Source organism: Hippocampus guttulatus, chromosome 10 (genome assembly GCF_054856545.1).
Source record: "Hippocampus guttulatus isolate MCC_2025c chromosome 10, RoL_Hgut_1.0, whole genome shotgun sequence".
NCBI lineage: Eukaryota > Metazoa > Chordata > Actinopteri > Syngnathiformes > Syngnathidae > Hippocampus > Hippocampus guttulatus.
The window spans coordinates 18231525-18257521 of NC_141270.1; the positions used below are offsets into that span (position 1 = coordinate 18231525).

At 42.3% G+C, this 25997-nt stretch overlaps 1 protein-coding gene across 1 annotated transcript; it reads right to left on the reverse strand.

Moving 5' to 3' along the window:
- Positions 1-3141: 3141 nt before the first annotated feature.
- On the reverse strand, positions 3142-22691 carry LOC147199499 (uncharacterized). The gene is made up of 4 exons (XM_086122702.1): positions 22111-22691; positions 19071-20139; positions 10585-10642; positions 3142-6483 (listed from the first exon to the last, which is right to left on the reverse strand). The coding sequence occupies exons 1-4, from the start codon at positions 22342-22344 to the stop codon at positions 6468-6470; spliced, it is 1377 nt and encodes a 458-aa protein (XP_085978828.1). The 5' UTR covers positions 22345-22691; the 3' UTR covers positions 3142-6467.
- Between the last annotated feature and the right edge of the window lie 3306 nt (positions 22692-25997).

The following is a 25997-nucleotide window of genomic DNA, read 5'->3' on the forward strand; positions in this document are numbered from 1 at the left end:
CTAAGCACTGCACTTGTTGGTCCATAATATGTTAATATAGCTTTGATTCCCTGTTAGGATGAGTGTATCTGAACTAAATAGTTCAATGCCACACGACAGCCGGTAGTCTTAAAACATGATGTAAGTGCTCGTATTAAAAAAACAAACAAAAAAAAAAACAATATAAAGGCATAAAGAGGAGAGAGAATAATACTACCTTGTGTTATGGTCCTGCTTAACCCTTTCATGCACCCTGTAGCCTGAAAACATGATAAGCTGTCCACTGTAGTAACCGCTGTCCCTGAAAGGGTTATAAAGTCGCTGTGCTTTAAACGGTTTTAATACCAGGAATTGTACTGCAGGGTTTTGGTGCCCGGAACAATCATGTGGCGTGCTGCAAAAAGTATAACAATAACACAAAAGCGTGGCATGAGACCTTTAGTCTAAACAGCACACATTAATAGCAATGTAATTTGAAAAAAAACATTTTAATGAAAATTATTCTGGCAAATTAATTGGGATGAATTGATAAAATCCCAAATGCAAAGTCTTTGCAGTCAGGTTAGAGTGGAGATTTTTACTCAGCACCTTGGACAGCGAGGCCGATGTGCGAGTCACTTGCCACACTATCGTCCTAGCAACTTTGTCAGTGTGCAGAAAATCTTGGATTAAGAATATCCATCCATCCATTTTCTGGTCCGCTTATCCTCCTCACAAGGGTCGCAGGGCTTGCGCCCGTCTATTCCAGCTGTCTTCGGGCAGAAGGCAGGAGACACCCTGAACTGGTTGCCAGCCAATCACAGGGCACACACAGACGAACAAGCATCCGCGTTCACATTCACAGTTAGAGACAGTTTAGAGTGTTCCATTAACCTGCCACGCATGTTTTTGGAATGTGGGAGAAAAGCTGAGTACCCGGAGAAAACCCACGCAGGCACGGGGAGAAGATGCAAATTCCACACAGGAAGGCCGGAGCCGGAATCCAACTCCGCACCTCTGCACCGTGAATCTGACACGCTAACCAGTCGACCACCAGGCCGCCCGTTAATAACATGTCAAAACAATAAAATGTGTACTCACCCATATCGAAGGTGAAGGAAGATGCATTCCTCTGAATGCTCCTGTAAAACACGATGTTCTCCTTGGCACAGTTCAGGCTTATCTCAAATCAATGTCACACATGGACACGAACGTTTGAGGTGAAAGGTGGTGGTGGAAATGTTTCCACTTCACAAATCTTTGATCTCCCTCGCCTCGGCTTGACATCATTCACCCGCAGCAATCTGCTTGCAGTTCCTAATAAGCATGCTTTGTCTCATCAGGTTCTCCTTCCGCCATGCCAAAGACCATGCCTCATGCCTGTGATCACAATGACAGCGGCGGTAAGCGCCCATTTTTAAATGCGTCAAGCTGTTAAAAACTTTTTTTCTAAACCGCATCCATGCAAGGTTTGACAGCTTGCTGCACTAAACTTGACCTTAGCACAGTAAATAAATAAATAAATAAATAAATAAATCAGTAAATTCTTTTTATTTATTTATTGTCATTACTCATTACATTATACTCCTCATGAGTTTTTCTCACATATATTCATTGGATGGACCCTTCGCTTCTGTACCGGTCAGTTCAATTTAAAAGTCATGTTTTTGCTTAACGCACAACTCTCAATGAGACATGGGCAGGACATCTCTCTCTTACTGTTACTTAATGAATAAAATGTATTTTTTAATACATGTAACAATGTAATCAAACCCGCCCTTAGTAGTTCTTTGTATTGAAGTCACAATGTTTTCACCTTGGCAGAGGTTTGCGTCTGTTGACCTTTACCATTGGACTTTTCTAATGGTAGTTATGGAGATTGCACCTGTTCATATACAAAGTAAAACAGTGACGTGGCACATAATATCCTCTGGTCATAATGCTGCAGATAGAAAAGCAAGATATTCCACCCACACACCAGCTGCAGGCAGACATGAATCTCATCCAATATTTCCATCTTGTTGCTGTAGCAACGTTGTTTACTCACACGATCATTTTACCCCTACTTTTCTGTGATCTTTTTCAACTGTTCTATTACATTAACAAGAGCAATTGTAATTTATTTTCTTACTTTCTAAATCAATATATGAGCTGCATAGATTATGCTTGAAAGAAAAAATTTAAACTATAGAAAAATACACACAGGACTGTTAAGTTAAGCTGAAGACAAGCACAGGACTCACAGGCAGACACAATGAGGTCGGTACTGTTTTATTATCAGGGTAGAGGGACGGGTCAAGGAGGCAGGAACCAAAGGCAGTCAGAAAACCCAAACCAAGGCGTATTGAAGGGCTGAGCGCGACCGCTGGGCAGCAGCATGTATGACAGGTAAGGTAGCTGGCGAACTGGCAACGGTGGCGCTTCAGACTGGCCTTTATGCTGCAGAGGCGAGTGTGGCTAACGAGGTGAAGACTGGCAAGTGTGTAGGTGAGACAGGTGCAATGATTAGGTAGACGTCCAGCCCACACTGAATTAAGGGACAGTCAACCAAAAACAGAACAGAGGGAGGGGCCACGCAGTGGAACACATAGGACAGACATGATGGAATCTAAAGCAGGGGCGTCAAACTCATTCCACATTGTGGGTCGGACCATTAAAATTACACCATAATCTGCCATAAATAACCAAAATATCATGTCTTTCCTTTGTTTGGGTATGGTGAAGCACAAGAACATGAAGATAATGTTGAAATTTAATGACATATCTTTTACAAAACATTTCATGTTCCCACTGAATGTACAAAGGCACATAACTTAAACAAGTAATTAGTATTGAAAAATATAGTCATGCATTAAAAGAGATTTATAAAGAAAGGATTTTTTAAAAGCATTTACACATGTGCATATAAAATCGAAATTTAATCCATGCCTACACTTTAAAAACAAAAGAGAAAATGGTGTTTCTCCTAGCGTCTAACCCATGAATTGCATCTTATTAAAATATTCATACAGTGTCTTTTATACATTTTTTCATTTTTAAATTATCCAGCGGGCCTGATTGAACCTCCTCGGGAGCCGGTTCCGGCCCGTGGGCTTTATGTTTGACACCACAGTTGACTTGACTTGACTTGACTTGACCACTGTTCTAAAGAAAGCAACACAAATACACTAAACAGAAACAATGTTTTCTGTAAAGTCAGTTTATTGGTTTCTACATACAATTTAGGATATCATAATTACAGCAATATCATATGGTGAGGAATCAAAAATAATTTATGGTACACTATACTGTATATGTATAAAATTACAGATTTACAGGACTACTGTTGACTACTAATACTATTGCTATCATAACATATTTCTCTTCATTTCATTCTTCAGTCAAACAGAGACATGAGAATAAGTGGTTATATAGGATGTACATATAATCCTAATGTATTTGTTTCTTGCTAATTTTTATATATGTTGACAGGTATGAGAAAAAAAAGTCTTCAGAAAAGCTTTTGCTGAACCTGAGCTTCCCTTCACAAACCACACAGGATACAGAAACATTTTTTGTTACAAAGTTCTTTTTCTGTAGTTGAATTGTCAGATTTTGTTCATCGCAGTTCCAAAGGGCAGCGTGACAGTAAAGTGATCTTCTCTGCTGCCTTACAGAAAAAAAATCTTGATTCTAGCTCTCACTGGTCTTAACCAATCAATGTTGGTGCTCTTTTTGTGGGGAATCAGTTCTTCTCATGCACATGTAGATTTTTTTTCGGTGTGTTTTGGTTCCTTGTACAACTTAAATCACATCATTTTGATTTCCAGTCTGTTACTTTAACGAAAAAATCTGGATTCAGTCCTCGGGTGTCCCGCCGGAAGCACTGTACATGGGGCATGTGACGAATAAAGCATCATTACCGTTCTCATTTTCCACCACGATGTTTGGTTGTGTGTATGTATTTGTATTTTAATCAAAGAGGTGTTTCTGAACACTTTTGGATGTGTAATGCCTGTTTTGTCATTAACTAAAATGATGGCTTTGGATATACAGTACATTGTTGCGATACCACTTTGAGGTTGAATATAAGGATGAATTTCTTTTGCATTGCTTTTACATGATCGCATATATTTTATTAAAATCTAGACATTCATCCTCAAATTACAAAGAATACTTAACTGTCTTTCTGCATCCATATACTCAGTATAAATAATTTTGAAGCCCCTATAAAGGCTAAAATTGGCAGCAAATTTAAAGTTGTGGTGCTTCACCCAAAACATAAATAATTTCATGACCAGGAAAATGGGTGCTACTTTGTCTAGCTTCTCGACATACGGCTCAATTTCAAAATGTAATAGTTCGCGTGGACTATGAATATAATAAGCACACAAGCAAACTTACACTTGCTTTTGGGGACATAATGGTACATTTCAATGTGCCTGTTTGGGAATTTGGTTCATCTCTGCGTTGTGGCACACAGAGGTTGTGGCCCTTTTTGTCATGCGTCCAGCACATCTGAAATTTTGGTCGCAGATATTCATCTGAACTTTACACTTGCTGGAACAACGTTAACATTTGGAACAACAATTTGATCGGCAGACAGATCCTCAGTGCCACTGACGTGTGTGGCGGATGTATTTCGTTCATAAATATGGCAACAGCATGCAGCGCCTTGAATGATTGCAGAATTCAGACAGACACCAACGCTTTGGGAGGAAGGCGGTCCCCAAGTGCTCACTTCATAGATCTGGAATCTTGCTTGCAGTGCCTTTAAAACATACTGTACTTGCGGGCCTTGCCCTACCGCAGGACTAGAGCAAAGCAGTTTCTTCAGCTGTGTCATGGACTATCATGTGATACTCACACGCTGCTTTTAAAGGATAAAAGAGGCGCTGCTTTGATTGATGACAGATGAGGTCAAGCCCACAACGGCGCAAATTTCCCTGTTTAAATCCACGATGAGAAAAACAAAACAAGGTCTACCCTGGATCGATGTACATTAAGACTGCAACTCGTGCGAGACTTGTGCTCAGCACGAAAATAGAGCTCAATGGCACAACCCATCATGGCACACAAATGACAGCAGGATACTAGGATGAGGCCCATTAGGCAGACAGTCGGCACTGCCCCATTCACACAATCGAAACACCTATACGTGACGCCATGTTTTCTCCGGTCAAATTTTACAAAACTATCCGTCTTAAAATGCTCACTGCAGAGACGAGTGTTAGTGTTGAAATACTTGGCTCTTTACAATGTCAATCGGTCTCCTTATTTTTCAGGAATTTAAATAAAGACACCAATCTGTTCTGTAAATCAACGCATCCGGGAAAGACAGATTTTGGGATTTTTGGGACGAGATAGAGATGCATGGTATGTGTCAAAAAGGCAAATATCGGCCCCAATATTAAAAAATGACTTCTATTGGACCGATCCTGCAAAATTAGGCAGATATTTAGGCCGATATTGAAGGCCGCATTAAAATACACTAGCGTAGAACCAGCCAAAGTGCTCTCAACTCTAAAAACAATATTTATTGTAAATATTGAAACTTGATGGAAATATTTTCACGAGCGCATGGTCCCATTCACTTCAATGAGAGTCGCAGCCGGGGCTTCCTTTGGCGTAACCCCTGATGCTTTATGATGACGATCATGATCATTATTATTTGCACTACAAGTGCAGCCAATACTGAACAGATTCGCGGTGGTCGACGCAAGCTACAAAATAAGTCTAAAATTAGTGATGAAAATTTGCGAAAGGGGCATTGACCTAGAATTGAGTCTCGGCCAGCAGAGTACAAGTGAGCTACAACGTGAACCATTTGCCTCATGCTATGTGCACACCAAATCTGTTGTGAGTGCAGTTCAATTAAAGTCAATAAAGTTGGTGCGGTGGGGTGCGGATGCATGAGGGGACGTGGTGGATGACGTGTTTGGAGTGGCTGGGGGCGTGCACGGGCACCAAAAATCCACTCATTTAGTCTATTCGCGCTTTGCCTCGCAACAGCCAGTCAGGCTCGCAACGGATTTAGTGTGTACGTACCATAACAATGACATAATCATGATTGTGTAACTCCTTGTGCTTTAATGCCAGCCGTAACAACAATTGTATCATTAGTTGAATGTCCTACTCTGTGACGTTGTGTTCCCCTAGAAAGTACTTCCACAGCTAATGCTCTATTTTTACACAGATGTAGAACTGTTCTATTATGAGCATTGTCATTGTTTGCAGGTTCTTAACTTTGGCAATTCAAAAGTTGGTGTCTCAAAATATACACAAAACAACTAAATAAAATGTTTTCAGTCATTTGTGGTGGTTAACAGAAATACACAGCAGCAGCCAGTAGGGCAACAGTTGCATCAACCTCCATTGATTGATTCAGAACTTTGTGACCATTTACCCCTTCACTTGTGTATTGATCCATGTGTCCTTCCATCCATAAATGTGCTAAGAACCTCTCTCTCCCCCTCTTTCTCTCTGGAGTGTGCGTTGTCAAGCAGCAACTGATCAAGAGGCATGTGCGGTCAGGAGCCACCAAAGCTGGAAGAGACGAGGGAAACGGCAATTACTGCATATGCATGCATGTAATGTGTAGGTTGTGAGGTTTTCATGTGTGGGGTCAGCAAAATGCCAGGATCCTTACTCCTGTGGTAAAGATGACGGCTGATTTATTTATCCATTAGGAAATGCTTCATCATAAAATATTAACCCCCTACCATCACTCGCCGGCGGTCAGTGCATTAAAACCAGAGTCACACCAGGGTGACCTCTCGTAGTGGCGCACACACATGTGCACACGCACACACACACACACACACATGTGCACACACACACACACATGCACACGCACACACACACACACACACACACACACTATTTTTCCCTATGCCTAAGTGGGACATGGTAAAATACAGTGTTATTTTTATATGCAATGTCCATTGCCAATTGTGTATCGAATATTATGGTTACATAATTGAACTATATATGAAACTCAAAGTTTCCACTTGAATGAGAGCCGCAGCTGAGGCTCTCTCTGCATCACGTGGTCCAACAGCCAACATTAAATCAACATTGGATTACAGTACAAATTGACGAATTCTAGTGTCTTCACTGCATTTTCAACATCCCGTACGAGACCTACGTGGATTGTTGTGATGCCTAGAACACTCTAAATCAGGGGTGGCCAACCAGTCAGAGACTAAGTGCCAATGTTTTTTAACTGTGTTACTGCAAAGAGCCACATCACACACATGAGCACACACAAACATCACCCTCTCCCTTCCTCACACACACACACATACACACACAGACACACACACACACAGACCTCTGCTCAGCCACATTTATTGTAAATATCACACACCAACATCATAATGACAGAAACTGACTCCTCCGGGACTAAGACCACAGGCGAGTCATTTTCAACAATGAATATTGTGTGCACTGTCTCACACACACAAACTGTCAGTTCAACCAAGTCCACAAACAGAAATATAAGAAAGTTTTTCTCTTACTATGCATGTTGCTAAGCACCTTAGTGCAGGGACTTCTGGCATTTCTTCTCTTGAACAATGCTCTTTAAATTTGGCTTGTATTCTTTTGTTGCCACTCGAAGCAGACGCTGTCTGCATGCGAGCTGCAGCAGTTACAAACCTTTTTGACCGAAGATCGACTTTTGAAGCGACCAACCTCCCGTGATAGACCCGATCGTGCATGTGGAAGCATATACACAGACTTGCACACATGCACGCAGGCGCCAACCATGTACTCACGTGCGCACGCCACAATGAGCAACAGCTGGAATGGCCCCTCACATGAACGAAACTGAAACACACAGACACACAAATCTCTCCCCCCCACCATTTACTCCTCCCACCCCTCGCGGTCGACTTGGGACCAGTCCGCTGGTTCCGGGTCGATCGTGATCAACAGAGTGGGGACCCCTGCCTTAAAATCAGAGGTAACTTGCTGACTAGCTTAGTGCTTAGCGCCATTGTTTGCGCATGAACGGTGACATCAAGGTCAAAATTCAGTTGTCATCTGACTGGTTGCCCTGTATGTCAAACAAGTAACAGGGTTGATAATAGGCTGACATCAAGTTCTGCTGTACTTCGCGCCGTTGTTTCAATGGCAGCACCACCACCGAGGCGTTTTCGACGCTGGTAATATGAAATCCCGGGAGCAGCAGTAAACCAGCCAAAGAGCCGCATGTGGCTTGCAAGCCGCGGGTTGGCCACCACTGCTCGAAATTGTCTTTAGGTGGGATTTTGAGTGTGAATGGCCCAGCCTACTGCCCCTAGTCAGCTGGTATAGCCTCCAGCACGCCCACGAGCTGGAGGATGACAGATGGAAAGATGGATGGATGGATGGATGGACAGATGTTTATATTTTGTTCCTCGAAAATGTCTTCAAAAGGGCCAGTCACAATTATTTCTATATCGACTGCTATTGTGAAAATTAATCTAATAATTTTTGGGGGATTTGATAAATGGTCATTCACTTGCATGCTTGTTCACACACATGACTTTTATGTGCACTGCTTCTTCCCTCCCTTTTCTGTCAACTACTTATTTATTCATTCATTCATTCATTTTCTGATCCACTTTATCGTCACGAGGGTCGCGGGGGGTGCTGGAGCCAATCCCAGCTCTCTTTGGGCAGTAGGCGGGGGACACCCTGAACCGGTCGCCAACCAATCGCGGGGCACACAGAGACGAACAGCCATCCGCGCTCACACACAGACCGTGGGGCAATTTAGAGTGTTCAATCAGCCTGCCATTCACGTTTTTGGAATGCGGGAGGAAACCGGAGGACCCGGAGAAAACCCACGCAGGCCCGGGGAGAACATGCAAACTCCACACAGGGAGGCTAGAGTTTGGATTGAACAACCCGGTACCCCTGCACTGTGAGGTCAACGCGCTAGCCACTGGACCAGCGGGCCGCCAACTACTTATTTATTTCTTTAAAATATACTTTGAATTCTGGATATGTACTGTGTATATTGGTGCACTTTGCATTACTGCAAGAACCATTTTGCACAATATAATTACTGTACATATTCTGTCCTTACTTTGGTGAATTGCGCTGAATGGAATCAGACAGGAATAGAGTCTGGACAGGAGTCCCTGATAGTGAACCGTGTGCATACTGCTCAATGAAAAACAGTCATGTGCAAACGATACTTGGACTTATTGCTTTTATCAATGGAATGAAAATGCCACTCTGCATTTCCCTCCTTCGGCCGGTCAGCAAGAGCCCAGGGCATAGGTCAACTTGACGTCCCAGTCGCCACCACTACCACACCAACCGCCATCTGCGACACACCATCGGAAGGCAGTCAGCCTCATGCCGGTGTTGGGTAAATGACTCCTCCATCCAGCTCGGGGGAAACCGCGAGCGGGTGCCCATGGCATCGCCTTGGCCGCCCCGCCACGCAGCCAACCATCCAGAAAAAAAAATATCCTCCTCTCACTCTGTATGGAAATACATAACATACTGTACATCTTCCTCTAATCATTTTACTTCTTTATTAGACACTGAGACACATAGGAGTTTTTGAGATTGCTTATCGCCTCACAGTCTGAAGTGACAAGAGTTCAGAAAAGAACAAACATGACATGAACAAACTTTTAAACTGCACAAACAGATTTATTTTATGATAAAAAATAAAACATATTGGTTGTCTGTTTCATGTGGAGAAGCAGGAAGTTATCGTTCATTATTGGTGGGGGGGGGGGGGGGGGAAGGTTGTGTATTCCTAATAATTGTATACTAGTTGCTTTGATGGATGAACTTCTTTTGAGATTCAACAAGGCACATTTCTTGGACGGTCTCCCCCCACTCCAAAAAAAAATGCTGATCCAAGATGTATTAATTACTGAAAATAAGTTCACTAAACACGCGACTGGTGAGCACGTCCGCCTCACATGTAGAGGTGCAGGGTTCGGTTCCAGGCCCCGGCCTTTCTGTGTGGAGTTCGCATGTTCTCCCCGTGCCAGTGCGGGTTTTCTCCAGGTACCGGTACTTCAGTTTCCCCCAACATTCCAAAAAACTGGAATGGAACACTAAATTAGGGGTGTCAAAACTTGGTCCTCGAAGGCTGATGTCCTGCCTGTTTTCCCTCTCTCCCTCCTGCAACACATCTAATTCAAATAATTCGGAGCTGATCATTTGAATCAGGTGGGTTTCAGCAGGGAGAGATGGAAAACAGGCAGGGCATTGACCCTTATGGACAGTTTGGAAACCCATGTTCTAAATTGTGCCTGGTGTGATTGTGAGCATGAATGTTGAATTGTTTGTCTATGTGTGTCCTGCGATTGGCTGACAACCAGTTCAGGCTGTCCCCCGCCTACTACCCGGAGACAGCTGGGATAGGCTCCACCATGCCTGCGACCCTCTTTGAAGATAAGCGGTTCAGAAAATGGATGAATGGATGGATGGATGGGAGAATGTGACTCAAATGAATGTAAATATTGCTCTCCACAGAATGGACCTGAATGGGTCTTTTTTTTTTCAAAACACCATTCTTTAGGTTCAACATATGTAATACTATGTTTAATGTATATAACTCATCTGTCTTGAAAATCATGCCATTTTTACCTTTTTTTAATTTATTTTTTTAAATATGTGTGAGAGTCTCACCTGTCCCAAAGCTTTACACTCCTGCAGGAGTTGGTGCAGCAGCCAGCGGATATCAGAACTGAAAAAAAAAAATGATTATCAATGACAGTATTGATGACACTATTATTTATGAGTCTATGCAGACTGCAGAAATATTTGTTTAAATGTCAATCATTAGAGTTAGGGCACCAAGAATGGTTACAAATCCAGCCTTGTCAGAGACACGTGCTACACACAGAGTGAAATGTGGCGCTCTAGTTTGTCATATGAAACGGTTTCTTTTTCTGTCAATTCCCCTTGATTCCTGTCACAGTTGGACAGCCACTGGCAGCAATTTTCACTCCTAGTCTTCCTTTCCTGTCTTTTCCTTTGGTGACAGTCCCATAGATGTGTCAGTCTGTGCTGGCTGTAAACATCATATTTGGAAACTAACTCAGATGCATTTCATCTCAAACAATTGCAACTGTGCTGCAAGTTAGCAATGGTGAACAGTTTTTCACCTCCCAACAAATCAATGAAGTGCTGTGGTAGGAGAACAGAACACTGACTGCTTCATTACAAACAGAATGTAATACAGTGATCTGATCCGATATTGTATTATTAAATTACTGTATGCCTTTCCAGAGAGGTATAAATGTTCTGTGTGTTTTTTTTAGTCTGCACTGGTGTTGTCCGTCATGCTGAGAGGGCCTCTCCTAATGTTCAATAGTGTAACAAACTGTAAATAATCACTTCTCAGAATGATGCAGAGTAAGTATTTGGAAATCCAACATCTCCTCGCCGCAAATTGTAAGACTTCAAATGGACGACCTGTATTTCTATTGCTGGTTTCAAAATGTGATGAAAAATTGTGCTATTCTTAGACTGTCTGTTCTTCTCGACGCAGTTGTGAACTCGACCACGTGACAAGCTTCATGGGCACCACAAGCCAGCAATACCAGGCACATTTCCTGTCACAAAACAGGGACATTGCCATATGTGTGTCTGTGCGTGCGTGTGTGTGTGTGTGTGTGTGTGTGTGTGTGTGTATGAGAGAAAGAACAGCATCCATCCTCTGCAATGACATACAGAAACTATGCAGCTTCAAATATCCCTCCTGTCCTCCTCCAAAAGTCAATATTCCCTCATTCACACAGTGACCTGCTTGTACCTCTATAGCAGCATCCCAGTGGCCCAGGCAGCTGAGAGGGCTCTGCACACACACACACACACACACACACACACACACACGAGCACGCTCGAAGACAAGCCTGTGGGCTGATTCACAGCTGTGTCCTCTGGTTCACTTCACTCACTGTGCATGTCAGCGAGAATGATGGACAAGGGTGGATGGATGAAGGAAGAGTATGCAAGTGTACAGCTTGTGTGCCTATTTTTGAGCGTGCTGCATTTTCATTTTTTGGAGAAGAGGACAACGAGCATGGACAGAGAGAGAATCTTGAATTCGAGAAGGTCTATTTTCTATCAAAGAGTGGACACACACACACACACACACACACACAGAAATGCACAAAAACACACACATCACTACCACACACCTAGCTTTGAAACACTCACACCAAAGGGACAGAACAGTGGCTTCACTGAATGCTGTACAATATCCACCATACTGCACACATAAAACCACACACTTTTTTTCATTGGTATACATTATGTATAAAGGGACTTAAAGCATTCACCTGGGCCCTTGAGTTTCTGTGTACACATCCCTTCAATAAGATTTAAAATGTGTGCGTTTTGTCAGGCGACAATGGTCATGGTGTATTAACATATTCAAAGGTGTCCCTTTGTTGAAATGGAAGGACAAAAAGGGGGCATCAAAGCTGACTCGGGATAAATGACCAGGGAAGCAGCTGTTGGCCTATTTAGCAGGGCGATACTTAAAACAGGGCATTTGATTATGCACACAAACGGTCACAGACGCACGCGCACGAAATGACATTGCAAACACAAGCCCACTAGAAACATTGCAAACAAAGCTCAATGTAGCAAGTCCACACAAACTGCCAACTCTGACATTTGGAAACCTCATGGGCAATGTAATAACACCGGATGCTGATGTTACCGAGGCTGCCTTTATTTGTGTACCTTATATAACTGTAAGATATCATCTTATTATCCAGCAACCCCCCTGGCCAATGATGTATGACTCCAGTGCTAAATATTCATAAGCTCCACCAACTTACTGGTCCCGTAAGTTGACCACAAAGAAAAGAGGCCTCACTTGCGAGTCACATGAGCACTTGATTTTGTGTACCGGTAAACTGTTTCAATCCAAAAAAAGAAACAAGTTGCATATGGCCTAATTGAAATGCTGCATTTTGATTATAATTGGCCTAATTAAGGCTGGTGTCAAGTCTGGTTACTGCTGGGAAACATGTTCCAACCAAAGGAGGTGACTGGCAAAGGGCGACGAAAACAAAACAGAACATTTCCAGAAGGAAATTCAATCTTCATATCTTAAGGCCGGTCGTGAGACTTCTCTGGTGAATTTATTCCAATTCCTCCGAGGTTCCAAATACATGCATGAAAGTTTAGGTGAAGACTTTCTAATGTCCATTGGTGTGAATTTGAGGGTGAATGATTGTTTGTTTATATCACAGGTGTCAAAGTCAACGCATGGGGGCCAGATCTGGCCTGCCACATCATTTTTGTGGCCCGCGAAAGCAAATCAAGCATTCCATGATGCTTGCTCAAGTCTGAACCAAAATTTCTAATTGTCATATGTATTCCACAATAACATTTATTATTCTTGACTCCTTATTTTAAAATTAATTATTCATCAACTCGTTGTGCGCTGTGTATGTAATATGTGGAGGTGATTAAACATTTTTATGGTTTCCCAAAATTCATAACGGCCCTCCAAGGCAAACCGTAACTACAATTTGGCCCGCGACAAAAATGAGTTTGACACGCCTGGTCATACATCATATGATTGACAGGTGACCAGTTCAAGTTGTCTGGAGTTTTTTCCCCAATCTTAGCTAAGATTGGCTGCAGCTCACTCACGGCCCTAATGAGAACAAGCAGTATAAAAGATGGATGGATGCTTGTTTTATGTACCCACGCAGCTAAAATTATAGTGTTGCATACTAAGGAGCCTATGTACATAAACAACTGCCCCCAAGAGTTGTGCAGGTCAAGCAATATTGTAGTGTTGAGGAAGTGAAGCACTTCTCTCGGAAACATTTTCCATATTGGCACAGAATTGAATGAGCCGCATGCAAGAGTGTGTGTGTGTGTGTGTGTGTGTGTGTGTGTGTGTGTGTGTGTGTGTGTGTGTGCGTGTGTGTGTGTGTTAAGAGAATGTTTTCCCAAAGCTCCTGAAACAATATTTTTAGCTTCTTTATTTGGTTTACAAACACAGATAGCGAGACTTATTATGGAGGTGATGCTGAAACTATTTGCAAGATGACTTCTTCTTCTTCTGCTGCTGCTGCTGCTGACTGCACTGGGCTTTAACTAAGCCTGCCTGCTACTGCAAAATTTGAGACCTCTCGTCTTTTTATCTGGCCTTGACTCTGCATGTGTCTTTTCTGAATATACACTCATGAAAAATGCTGTCATGACCCCGTTTCTCCACCTGCTTGTTTGTTGTTTGGTCTATCTTTCCTGAAACTCCTTGATATTCTTTGGTGGGCAGAGTTTCTTTTAATGCACCAGCTTTTTGTTACAATCAGCATTGTATCCAAAGCCTGGCACCAATTTCTTGTCTATTGCCTCGCAAGTGACCTGTAGTGTATCTGTTTTCGTGTTTGCATCCGTCTTGCATCGTGTGCTTGTTGTTTGGGAATGGTTACTTGATATTTCTTAACTCGTGGAGGAAATATCCCGGTTGCGATTTGTGTTCTAGGCATCATCCTTTTGCTATGGCTCATCCAGCACTTCAGCTTATATATTAGAATTAATACAGAATTAATTTGTTGAATCCATTGTCCAACTTTTGTTATTGATGTTTTTCGTTTCATTATTCATGACTGTATTTCATATGTTACAGGTTCTCATTGTCTTTTAGTGCTGAATATCGATTTGATTCTCTTTGATTTTCAATTCAGTTAATGGAAGACATTCTCAGAAAAACCTGTGCTGCAAATAGTTGCTGCGGCCTTCCTGTGAGGAGTTTGCATGTTCTTCCCATGCCTCTGTGGGTTTTCTCCGGGTACTCCTGTTTCCTCCCACATTTCAAAAACATGCATGACGGGTTAATGGAACACTCTAAATCAGTGGTTCTTAACCTGGCTTTGATCGAAACCCAGGGGTTCAGTGAATCAGTCTCAGTGGTTCGACAGAGCCTCTGCCAAGGAGGTTAAGACACGCCGACTCAACATGTCAATTAGTTATGACACGCCCAATTGGCCATCACTGCTGGTTCATTTTGTGCACAATTAAAAAAAATTTTACTTACCGTACACTAATTCTGTTTACTTTTTTCTGTTTTTAATAAATGTGTTTTTTTATTATATTCTTTGGTGGTCTGGTTTTGGTTGAATTGCATCACACTGACCCATTTACCATTCAAAATCTGCACCCACAAATCAATTGAAATACAATTCAATACAATACATCGTGACTAAGTGTACTACTGATGTTCAAGGTAAGAGGTGACCAATTGATATAACAAATTAAAGACGTGAAATGTGAAATGCGGCCAGATCAGCAAAAGAAAAGATGACGTTACGGACACACCCTTATTGTCCTAGACCAGGGGTCGGCAACCCAAAATGTTGAAAGAGCCATATAGGACAAAAAAACAAACAAAAAACAAATATGTCTGGAGCCGCAAAAAAATAAAAGCCTTCTATAAAACTTACAATGAATGAAACACATGCTGTATATATGTAGGAGACTGGACTGTCTCAGAATTGTTTATGTTATTCATTCCTTTGTTGTGTGTTCACAATTTATTTTGTAATTTCCTCGCTTGATTTTTTTTTGTTTTGGTGCATCATTTTCGCTTTTCTTAGTGTCGGTGAAGTGATCACTAATTTCCATTTTTCTGAGGCTGTCTTTGAACGCCTCTCGAGTCAAGAGAAGAGAGAAGGCATGGAGTCGGACGCAGACGTGTCTGTGTTTGTCGAGACTGTTATAAGCATAAATAAAGTGTACGTTTTAAAAAAACAACACCACAGCTCTCCTTTTTCGGAGCTGCGACATGTACAGGGATCTATATTTATTTGAGCTATATTAGCCTATGATCAAAATCTTTTCCATTGTCAAACGGAGTTTTTTATATAGAGCCACTAGATGTCGCTAAAGAGCCGCATGCGGCTCTGGAGCCGCGTGTTGCCGATCCCCGTCCGAGTCAAAGGCAACTTCAAAACATGCCCAATGCCGCACACACTGCTCTCACACATGCCACACAACCTCACACAGACTTGCACATCTTTACATACTGTCGGGAAAAGCAGTGATTAATTTCTGAATGTAAGCAAGCCTGGCCCCTTTAAGTGGATGAATGACAAAAAAAGAGGTCTTTCTCATTTCCTAAATTGTCCGTGAAACTGATAATGGTAGGTTTTGTTAGAAGCGCTACGAATCCTCTTATTCGATTTCTGGAATTTTAAAACTGAAATTAAGTACAGTAATGAAGTACAGTTAAAAGATATTCAAACAAAATACATACCCTGTTTCATTAAATGGCTGAAGATGGCAGAAAGTGATTGTAGAGCAACCACAAGGAATGGACTGAAACGGTGGGGGGAAGAAATCTATGTCCATAAAAAATCCCCGGACAACATGACCTTTGAGAAAGTCAAAGTCTCATAGGAAACTATAATTAAATTAAGGTAACATTTCATGGAGAGGTACAAGAAAAAGAGAGATGGAATCAATTAAGAAGTGTGGCTGCCAGACCAAAGTGGATCACAAGCTGTGTGAAGCTGGATGCTGGACTCAAAGTCATCTTCAAAAAGAGAGAATGAGCTGTGATCTGACAACCAGAACAGTCTGACAGAAAAGTAAATGAGAAAAAAAAACCTTGAAGTGGACCTCTGGTCCATGAGACAGTCTGTCAACCCTGTGAATTTATTAGACCAAATAAACTTTACACGTGGATCAGGCCAAGAACAACATCACATAAGCAAGTCACTTAAGGGCAACGGAGACAAGGAAAAACTCCCTGTAAGTAAGAAACCTCCCACAGAAAAATGTGAAAGTGTCCTGGAGTTCTTGATCCTTGGAGCATGTTGACAAAGGCATGTCATTAAGAAACCTGGCAAGTGTATTAATTGGGTAAAAACGCAAATTTCACCTTAAACAGATGAAATGCAAAAGTGTACTTGCAATGCAAGTGTTATTATCTCAACATGAAACCTTCGCTCAATCAAATTGTCAACTCTTTATCAATTATCACAGGCAATTGTTTTCTCTGACTTCTTTCTGTGCGCAGAGTCATCCATCCATTTTGAGAACCACTTATCCTCACCAATAACCTATTTTCTCCCAATCTTAATCAGCATTCATCCACACAGGCAGAAACAACAAGCCAAACATCTCATTAATCGCCACAGCGCTACACACCAACACAATTGATCAACAATGACCTTTGTTTTTAATTGGGTTTATTCCTACCTGGGCATAAGAGCATTTTCAGTTTTTAATGTAAGTTATCGACAAGTTATGAACTCAATTGAGGTGTCCCCAAGGCCCAATTCCAGGTTCATCTCTTTATAATCTCTACATGCTGCCCCCTCGGTGACTTCATCAGGAGACACTGTATAAATTTCCTTATTTACGTGTGGTTCACAGCTTTACCAGAGGTGGGTATCATTCAGTCCGGTGAGTAAGTCAGTGAGCTGCCGTCAGTATTTCAGGCCAGCGCAGTCCGTCTGAGTCGTCTGCGAAAGCCAAACCATCCATCGAGAACCGACTTTGGGGTATTATGTCACACGCAGGTGCCGCACATCTGACATGCAGCTAAATATAAGAAAAAAATAAATAAAAGTGTTGTATTTCATATTATTGTTGTTTTTTTATTTCACCAATAAACGTGCTGTATATGTTTTAATTTCAAAATCGTGCTACGTTCATGTCGTCTGATGTCAGCATAGCAAGCCCCGACATGATCGAGAAGTGCCACATGGAAGACTACACCATGAAAGTAGCGAAAGTAAGTTGCGAATTGCTCGCTACCATAACAACCTGTCTTCAGTCACATTTACAGTTTGTCATTATTCTGCTCTCCTAAACATTTGCTGCCAGTACTAATGTGTGAAAAGATCATGCACCATGCATACGCGAGATACAAGATAAAAGATACAAGAACGTGTAACGCCTAACGGGGAGTGGTCACAGGAGTGGAGCGAGGAGGAAACCGAGTATTTTATTAGTGTGGTGAGTGACATGGTTATGTGTTTTATTGACAGTAGAAATTAAGAAGCGGAATTGAAGTCTATTTGTGTCATGATGTTGTCCGTGCATTGCGGGTTGGATGGAGATATTTCAATCTATCACAATTACAATGTATACGGGAGATTGCATTCATTCATTGTGATTGGAAGACCTGTGAGGTCGAGAAAAGTACAGTAATGACCTTTTTAAGGGGCCATAACTGACAAAAGAAGAAGAAAAAATGCCAATCTGCTGTGGGGCAGAGTTTGCCTGTGTATGGTGGAGCCCAAAATGAAATTTTATCACTTGACCCACAATTAATTTGGGCCACCGATAACAGTGATAAAGCCTAATTTTGGTTACACAGTAGAAACTTGTTTTGGGCTCATTGTCCATTAAATTGAAGTATGTTTTTCATGGCTTAAAAACACAGTACTGTCCAAATTATTGTTAATAAATAGAAAAAGAGCTTGGAACTGATTGAAAAGATATGAAATGTATCCAACCTGACATTGCCGGTACGTGGCGGGTGGATAATGGCAGCTGGACGCTGTGCGACATTAGCTTTTTTCACCTCCATTATGGCTGGAGGTTTAAAAAAAACAAACACTTGGATACTGTACCAAAAATAGCATGTTCAAGCGATGTGTACATAATCTCGCTCCGTTAAACAATAACCATATACTGTATATCAATTGGTAGATATGACACGCTCCTTTTGAGCTGCATGCTTATGGTAATGATAAGCTAATGTGGATGCTTTCCGCTGCCTTCTCTGGGATTGGGGCCTCTCTAAATATGGCCACCGCGTAGGCATGTCTGTTAGCCTGCTCAGTTCTACTGTATATTGGTGACAGCAGCGGTGCAACCTGGAAATACGTGTACCAGTGAGTGGCTGTTGATTGTGTCACAGCACCAGTAAATACTGTACTGCACCAATTCTGGAATGACAAGATTCTGACATCTACTGCACAAAGTGGTGATTTCAGTGGACTGAACACTATTTTTCTGTCCATTAAATCTAGAGTCCATTGGTTCCCGGCCTGTTAAATCGAGTTTCCGCTGTACACAGACCTCGACATAGCAATAAGCAGCCTAATATCTTTTTTTTTTAATGATACATGGTTCAAGAAGACAATATGATTTTAAAGACATAATTAATATTACCCTGTGCCTACCGTTGTACAGACTCTGGTGTTGGGGCGACATCTCCTCTCCAGCAGCCCTCCTGTGAACCGCATCCCGGTTCGGGGAGCCTCCACTATTCCCTCCCATACTGTATTCCAGCCCAGGACTGACTTTAAAGTGATGGAGGTGTCGTATAGACTCTGGACTCCCCACTATCACTCTCCCTTTCCTTTGATGCTCAGGTGTTCCGAGTACTGCTTTCCTTGCCTCGGGGCTCCCACAGCTTGCCCCCATAGTGTTGTCTGTACAGTGTCTTTGACTCAACTCTGGATTGGATTTGGCCATGCTCTTCCCACACCCTGGTGATACTTGCCCTAAAATTAATAACTGCTTCTGGACAAGTAGGTCAGAGCTGCAGGCCTTGCGGTGGAAGTTGCACGTTTGCCTTTTGGGAGACTTGTTTTGTTTTTCTGGGCTCTCTCCTCCAAAGTCTTGAGGGTCCAAGTTGGTGAGGGACCCACCTCGTGGGCGGCATGGCTGGGGGAAGGTGTGGTATTCTGGAGTGGAGCTATGCCTCCTGCCTGTGGAATCGCACAGATCTCCCAGTCTGTTAGGTGGTTCCAGGAGAGAACATCTTGATCTAGGGCTCGCACTGGAACCCAAAGGTGAGAGTTTTTGCTGAGCAATATCAGGGCTCTCTGTGCTTCCTGTACTGGAAGTGCTGCTTCCATCACCAACATCACGCAACAGGCCAGGTACAGGTAGCCCTCCCCCCAGCTGCAACAGATTGCTCTGACTGTCAATGGAAGTCCTACAACCGTTCCCCTCTTGCCTACAGGCACTACTCCCTAAAGCAGTAGCAGCAGCTCTCTCCTCCTCCAGCATGAGGCACACCTCCTTCAGCTCCAAATTATCTCGCATCACATCACTCTGCCGCTGCTCCAACTCCTTTAGCTTCTGCAGGTAGATAGCCACCTCCCTCCTCATCAGACCACTGCTGTAGCGACCAAGGCGCTGCCACTCTCGTGTCACCCGTTTCCCTTTCTGACGGTCATCATCCAGGAAGCAGCACAAGTCCCGAAGCTCCTGGTTATCTTCCTGCAATTTCTGGTTCACATCCTGGTTTTGAGAAACAGATACAAAAAAAGGCAAGGTCACGCACATATCAGAACTGGTGAGGGATGACATGAAGATGTTTGGATAAATATTTGGGGGGATAGTTTGTATTTCAAAACAAGTTTATTTAGTTTTAGCCGGCCCGGTGGTCGACTGGTCAGCGCGCTGGCCTCACAGTGCAGAGGAGCCGGATTCAATCCGGCTCCGGCATGCCTGTGTGGAGTTTGCATGTTCTCCCCGTGCCCGCGTGGATTTTCTCTGGGTACTCCAGTTTCCTCCCACATTCCAAAATCATGTGTGGCAGGTGAATGGAACACGCTAAATTGTCCTTAGGTATGAGTGTGAGTGTGGATGGTTGGTCGTTTGTGTGTGTGTATATATATCCAGGGATCTTAGCAACTTGCGTTACGGCAAGTACAAGTGTGCAGCCGACGTGACAGCTGTACTGCAGGGATGACAAAATCTTATTTTTATTTCGACTGCATGTGCATTTTTGTTTTTCATGTTAATATGCGTTTCTCAATGGAAAAACTGCACACCGGTGTACTGCATAATATGTGGTGGGGTAGGCGTCTATAAGCTCCTGCTTCAGCCTAATCCTTTTGGGCTCTCATTACCATGCACCCAATATTGTAGGTAAATGTCTGGTGTACCATGCCCAAATAAACTGAACTAAACTAAGCTGCACATCATGGAGGAGGATAAGAAAGGGAGGATAGAATTTTCATATGAACACATAAATTTATGGAAAAGAATTGAAGACCAGCAGCTGCCACTTATACTGTATGTGTAAAGATAGACGCTATAATTTTGGCCATGGAGACTGAAAACTATGTGAAACTGCCGGAGAGAAATTGGTGCACTCAAATTATGACTATGACGAGGTTGATGCGATTCCAAGTACTTCCTGTACTACAAAGTCTGATATTCCTGACAGTAAGAGGATGCGCAGAACACAAACCAATGCCCCGTTGGAAGGAAGTAACCCAATAGAGTTTCCATGATCCAATATTTGCATTAGAAAATGGGTAACCCAGGGGTCTTATGTGGGCCTTTAAAATCCGAATAAGAGCGTATTCGGGTTTTTGTGTATGTTAACATGGCCTTTAAAAACATGAATAGTGCCAGTATTTTGGTTTTAAAAAAGGTTATTGATTGCATGCAAATGTAGTCACTTTGGCCTTCCGTTAATAATAACAAAATGTCGTTGCATTAGTCAAAGACAGTCAACCCAATTTATAGCTTTGAGGTGATTTAGCTACTTGTCTTTTTATCGTAGTTTGCAGTTTTCCAAGTAATTTGCTCAGTACTGGGTTTACATTATTTACATACGTATTCTTGTACATTTACACACGCGCGCACACACACATACAGTATCTATCTATCTATATATATAGATATATATATATAGATAGATAGATATCTATGTATATATATATATACAGTATATATATATACAGTATATATACATAGATAGATATCTATGTATATATATATATATAGAGAGAGAGAGAGAGAGAGAGAGAGATCTGTGTGTCTGTGTGTGTGTGTTAAATCTGACCAAAAATGTTGACAAAGCAATTTTTCTGTCTTTACTCGATGTTAATTGTGTGCTCATGCGTTAGCTCACATCCTGTGCATCTTATAGGGGGTTTAGCTAATAATACATTTCTGAAAAGATCGGAACTTCATAATTTCATATAAACAATTACTGTATTATGAGGATGGTTTTAGTCCAGGTAAATACACTGTGTGTAAATAAAAAATGAGCACTATATAAGGATTGATTTTAATTAAAAGTAGTCCATTAAATCAGACCATCCATGGGGTTATTTCTTTTTTTTCCCCCTGACAAATGCCATATTCCAACAAAGTCAATCTCTCCAATACACTGTCACCAATTGGCTTAAATTGTATATACTTGGGCCCTTTCAAGCCCTTGTTGGCAGCTCACTCAGCCGCAACCCATCTCACCTTCAAACTCCGGATCTCATTCAGGTGTTGCTGAAGCCTTCTGTTCACTTCCCGCATCAGGTTCCCGTGCTCCACGATGACGCCTCTCTTCTCTGCCTCGGTCCTCCGCAACCGGCTCACCAGCTCGTCTTTGCTCCACAGGAGCAGCTCCTCGTCGGCTACCTTGGCGATGTCGTCCGCGTGACTGTCTGCCCTTTTGGACGGCTGCGGTTTGTGCGCTGCGCCTTTCTCCATCCTTTACAACTTCATTAAGGGCCAGAAAAGTATTGTCCAAATAATTCCAGAGACTACACTACTCCTACGCTACCGTGATCGGGTTCACCGGCCCCGTCTTTTTTTCTTTTCTTTTTTTTTCCGAAATAGCTGTCATTTAGGTTGCTGCGGCTCCGTTAACCACACCGCACTCTTCTGATAACGGAGTATCACCATAGCTCGGTCTCTGCCTGGCACCTGGAATGGCTTGGCCGTAGGTGCAGGACTCTGTCCAGGTGCTCAAGACCGCCATGCATCCACCAGCCGCCTCTCGGTGCCCACCTCCGTCGCACAGAGAAGAAGAGCACCGGAGGGGCGGCTGCAGGTGCAAAGAGAGCGAGGACGAACCGGTGTGTTCGTGTTGCAAAGTCTCTGCTTGCGCTTCTGTGGCTGCCTCTCCTTGTGCGCCGCCTGGGGTAATTTATAGAGCAGTACAACCAATGTCAATTATTCCCAAACATTAAATTTGAACATCTCTATTCGATTTAATGTCCACTTAATTAAGAGTCCGCTCTTTGTCCTCACGTGTAAGAGAATTTAGCACACTTGGTCGCAGTTCAAGAACAACAGTGTCATGTTCCGTATTTGGCAGCAGGTGGCAGGCGTTCCATTTCGGCCGCCTGCCCACCTGCTGCCTATTTGTCGGTGATTGCACCTGCTTATCTAGGCGCTCCGGCGGTTGACTCATTGACGGAGTATTGCATGCCGTGCCACTGCTATTGCCCATGTATTTTAGAAAACGCTACTCGGATACTATTGCTGTTCTTTACATTCTTCGACGTTCCATTATTAAGATTATCGTTATTACCTCATTGATTCCCTTGCCGTTTTTTGCAAGCGTTTTTCGTTGTTTCGTTATATTAATTCCTGGTTTTCGTTAGTAACCAGCGCTTTCTGTTTTTTCAATTAGACGGTGTAATTTTGGTTTGTAATAAATATTATTTTGTGAGAAAGTCCTTTTTCAGTGTCTGCTATTTCGGAGATCCACTCATTCTCATTTGCTCTGTTACGTTCTTTTTCCTGCTTCGTGCGTAACGTCACAAACAGTGTCTGGCAAATAACGTTGTATTCCACTACTGCATTCCATCACTGACATTTCTGCACACTCATAAGATAACTTTGGTCGACGAGGATAACTACATGTTACGAATGAAGCGAAATTGGGCACGTCTGCGTGTTGCAAGCACTACTAGTGTACTGTCATCGCTGCAGCACTTCCAGTTGGCTAATACAGTGCTGCCGGCCAGTGGTGTTAAATCAAAATGCTTCCTAAATTTCGATACAACATGTAATTGACCCGAGCTTGAAATAATTTAAACTCATCTCAACACAGAAAAAAAAATACTATTGGACATGAGGGACCACAAATACTAAAAACACATTTTAAGCATGATCGCATTCCAATGGCACTCAGTATGATGCACGAATATATACAGTGTGTATATATATATATATATATATATATATATATATATATTGTGTGTGTGAGGCAAATTATTGGCAAAAAGCTTTCCTAGTAAATTTTCTAAAATGGTTTGTGGTTCTAATGAATTTCAGAAAAATGGGGAAAGATTTTTGTTGGAAAAAAAATACTTAAACTGTGTTCCGTTTCTTTCTTGACTTATCCCGGCTTTAGCGAAGACCGGCTCAAATGATTACGGCTGTTGCTGGCATAGAAAACCACGTTGCTGGCATTTAAATTATGCAGATTAGGAAAAATGTTTGGCAACGATTGGCTGACTACCCGTCCAGGGTGTACCCTGCGTCTCGTCCAAAATTAATTGGGATTGGCTCCAGCTCACGCACAAGCCTAATGAAGAATAGCATTAAAGAAAATGGATTGATGAGAAAAATTATGCCTCGACTATCGCACTTTGTGATCTTTGCATTTGCACCTAAAATCGATAAACCGTGAATGTGAATACTTTTTCAAATTAAAATAATGCCTAAGGAAATGATTTGCTAATACGAACTCTGCAGTTCAGAACATTCCGGAAGCTGACGTTGTCCTTTTTTGCAGCAATCGCCGGTTGCTCGTCAGTCCCTGATAACTGTAGTGGATCATATTAAATATGAATGTTTGTTTTATGTGAAAGATAATCTAAAATAAATAGAAGCCTACTTGCTGTGTGCTGTAAATGAGATCTCTCTTGTCACCTTCATAACTCTGGCACAATCATCATCAATTGGGCAACTGTTTCTTGTCCATGCCTTGTTTCCAAAAACAACTGTTTGAAAACCAAGATCTAATGCTGTGACCATGGCTAACACTGATATGTTTACAACATTCTCTATGCAAAAGGTGCTGGAGTTTCAAAAGTAAACTCTTCAGCTTGTGTTGAACCAAAGTGATAAAAGTTAATAGTTTTGATGCAGATGATCCAAGAACATTCATTATTGCTCTTAGAGATCTGTCGATCACGATCGAGTGCTCGCCCTCGGACTGGTCCAAGTCGTTCACAAAGGGTATTGGGGGAGATGGAAAGAAGAAAATAAGATGTGTTTCTGTGTGCGTGTTATATTATATATGTTTGTGTTAGTGTACACCGCACCCTAGGCATCGGTTTCACAAAAAAAAGTTTTAAAATAAAATTTAATTAAAAAACCTACAGTGGCGTGTGACCTGCATCACCAGAAATTGTTAGCAGTCATCAGTCTGCAATTGCCGCTTGCGATCAGATTTGTTGCGATAGATCCTTTTAAAATATATATATTATTTTTCTTATTATTATTATTATTATTATTATTATTATCATTAAATGTTTGTTTCATCTGCAATTCACTGATGACACTGGCAAAAGAATGGGAATCTGCAGTGCCAGGAGAAGCAAAACGGTGCATGTGATAGTTTCTATAGTTACGATAGTGATGTTCATGCAGTGAACATGCTGCTAAAGTGCATCCCATGTCTCCGCGTCAAGTCTTTGCTGAGGTAGGCAGTAATTTCCTTATCACAAATTCTTGTGCCAACTTTATTTTTCTGTTTCGTTCATGTTAGGGGCCGTTAAGGCTGTTGCTCATCATGGCATGCGTCAGTGCATTTGTGCATTCTGATGCGCGTTTGTGCATGGGTGCGGTTGTGTTCATGCGTACTAGCGTGCGCGTGCAGTAATGGGTTGATCGCGGGAGGTTGGTTGCTTGAAAAGTCGATCTTCGATCAAAAAAGTTTGGGCACCCCTGCTCTACATTCTTCCTAGCTGTGATTGTGAGTGCGGGTGGTTGTTTGTCTCCCAGTGCCCTACGATTGGCTGGCGACCAGTTCAAGGTATAACCCGCCCACTGCCCGATGACAGCTTGCCCGTGACCCTTGTACGGATAAGTGGATCAGATAATGGATGGATGGATGTTCTGAGAACTGACAAAGTTGCTCCGACAGGTTCACGTTGCTTGTATAGTCCATGTAGCATGAAATAGACAGAATTCCAAGGGCCTTTCCGTCGCTTGAATTAGCGTGTGGGTTGGCTTGGTGAAATGTTGAAACACAGCAAGCTTCTGTTTTGCACTGACAACTGTTTTAAAGAATGGAATCCACTAGCTGTTGGGTTTTTTGTTTGTTTGTTTGTTTGTTTTGTCTGCAAGTTCTTTGTTTTCTCAACAACAATGAGCTGAAAGGAAAAATACACAACAGGTGTTTG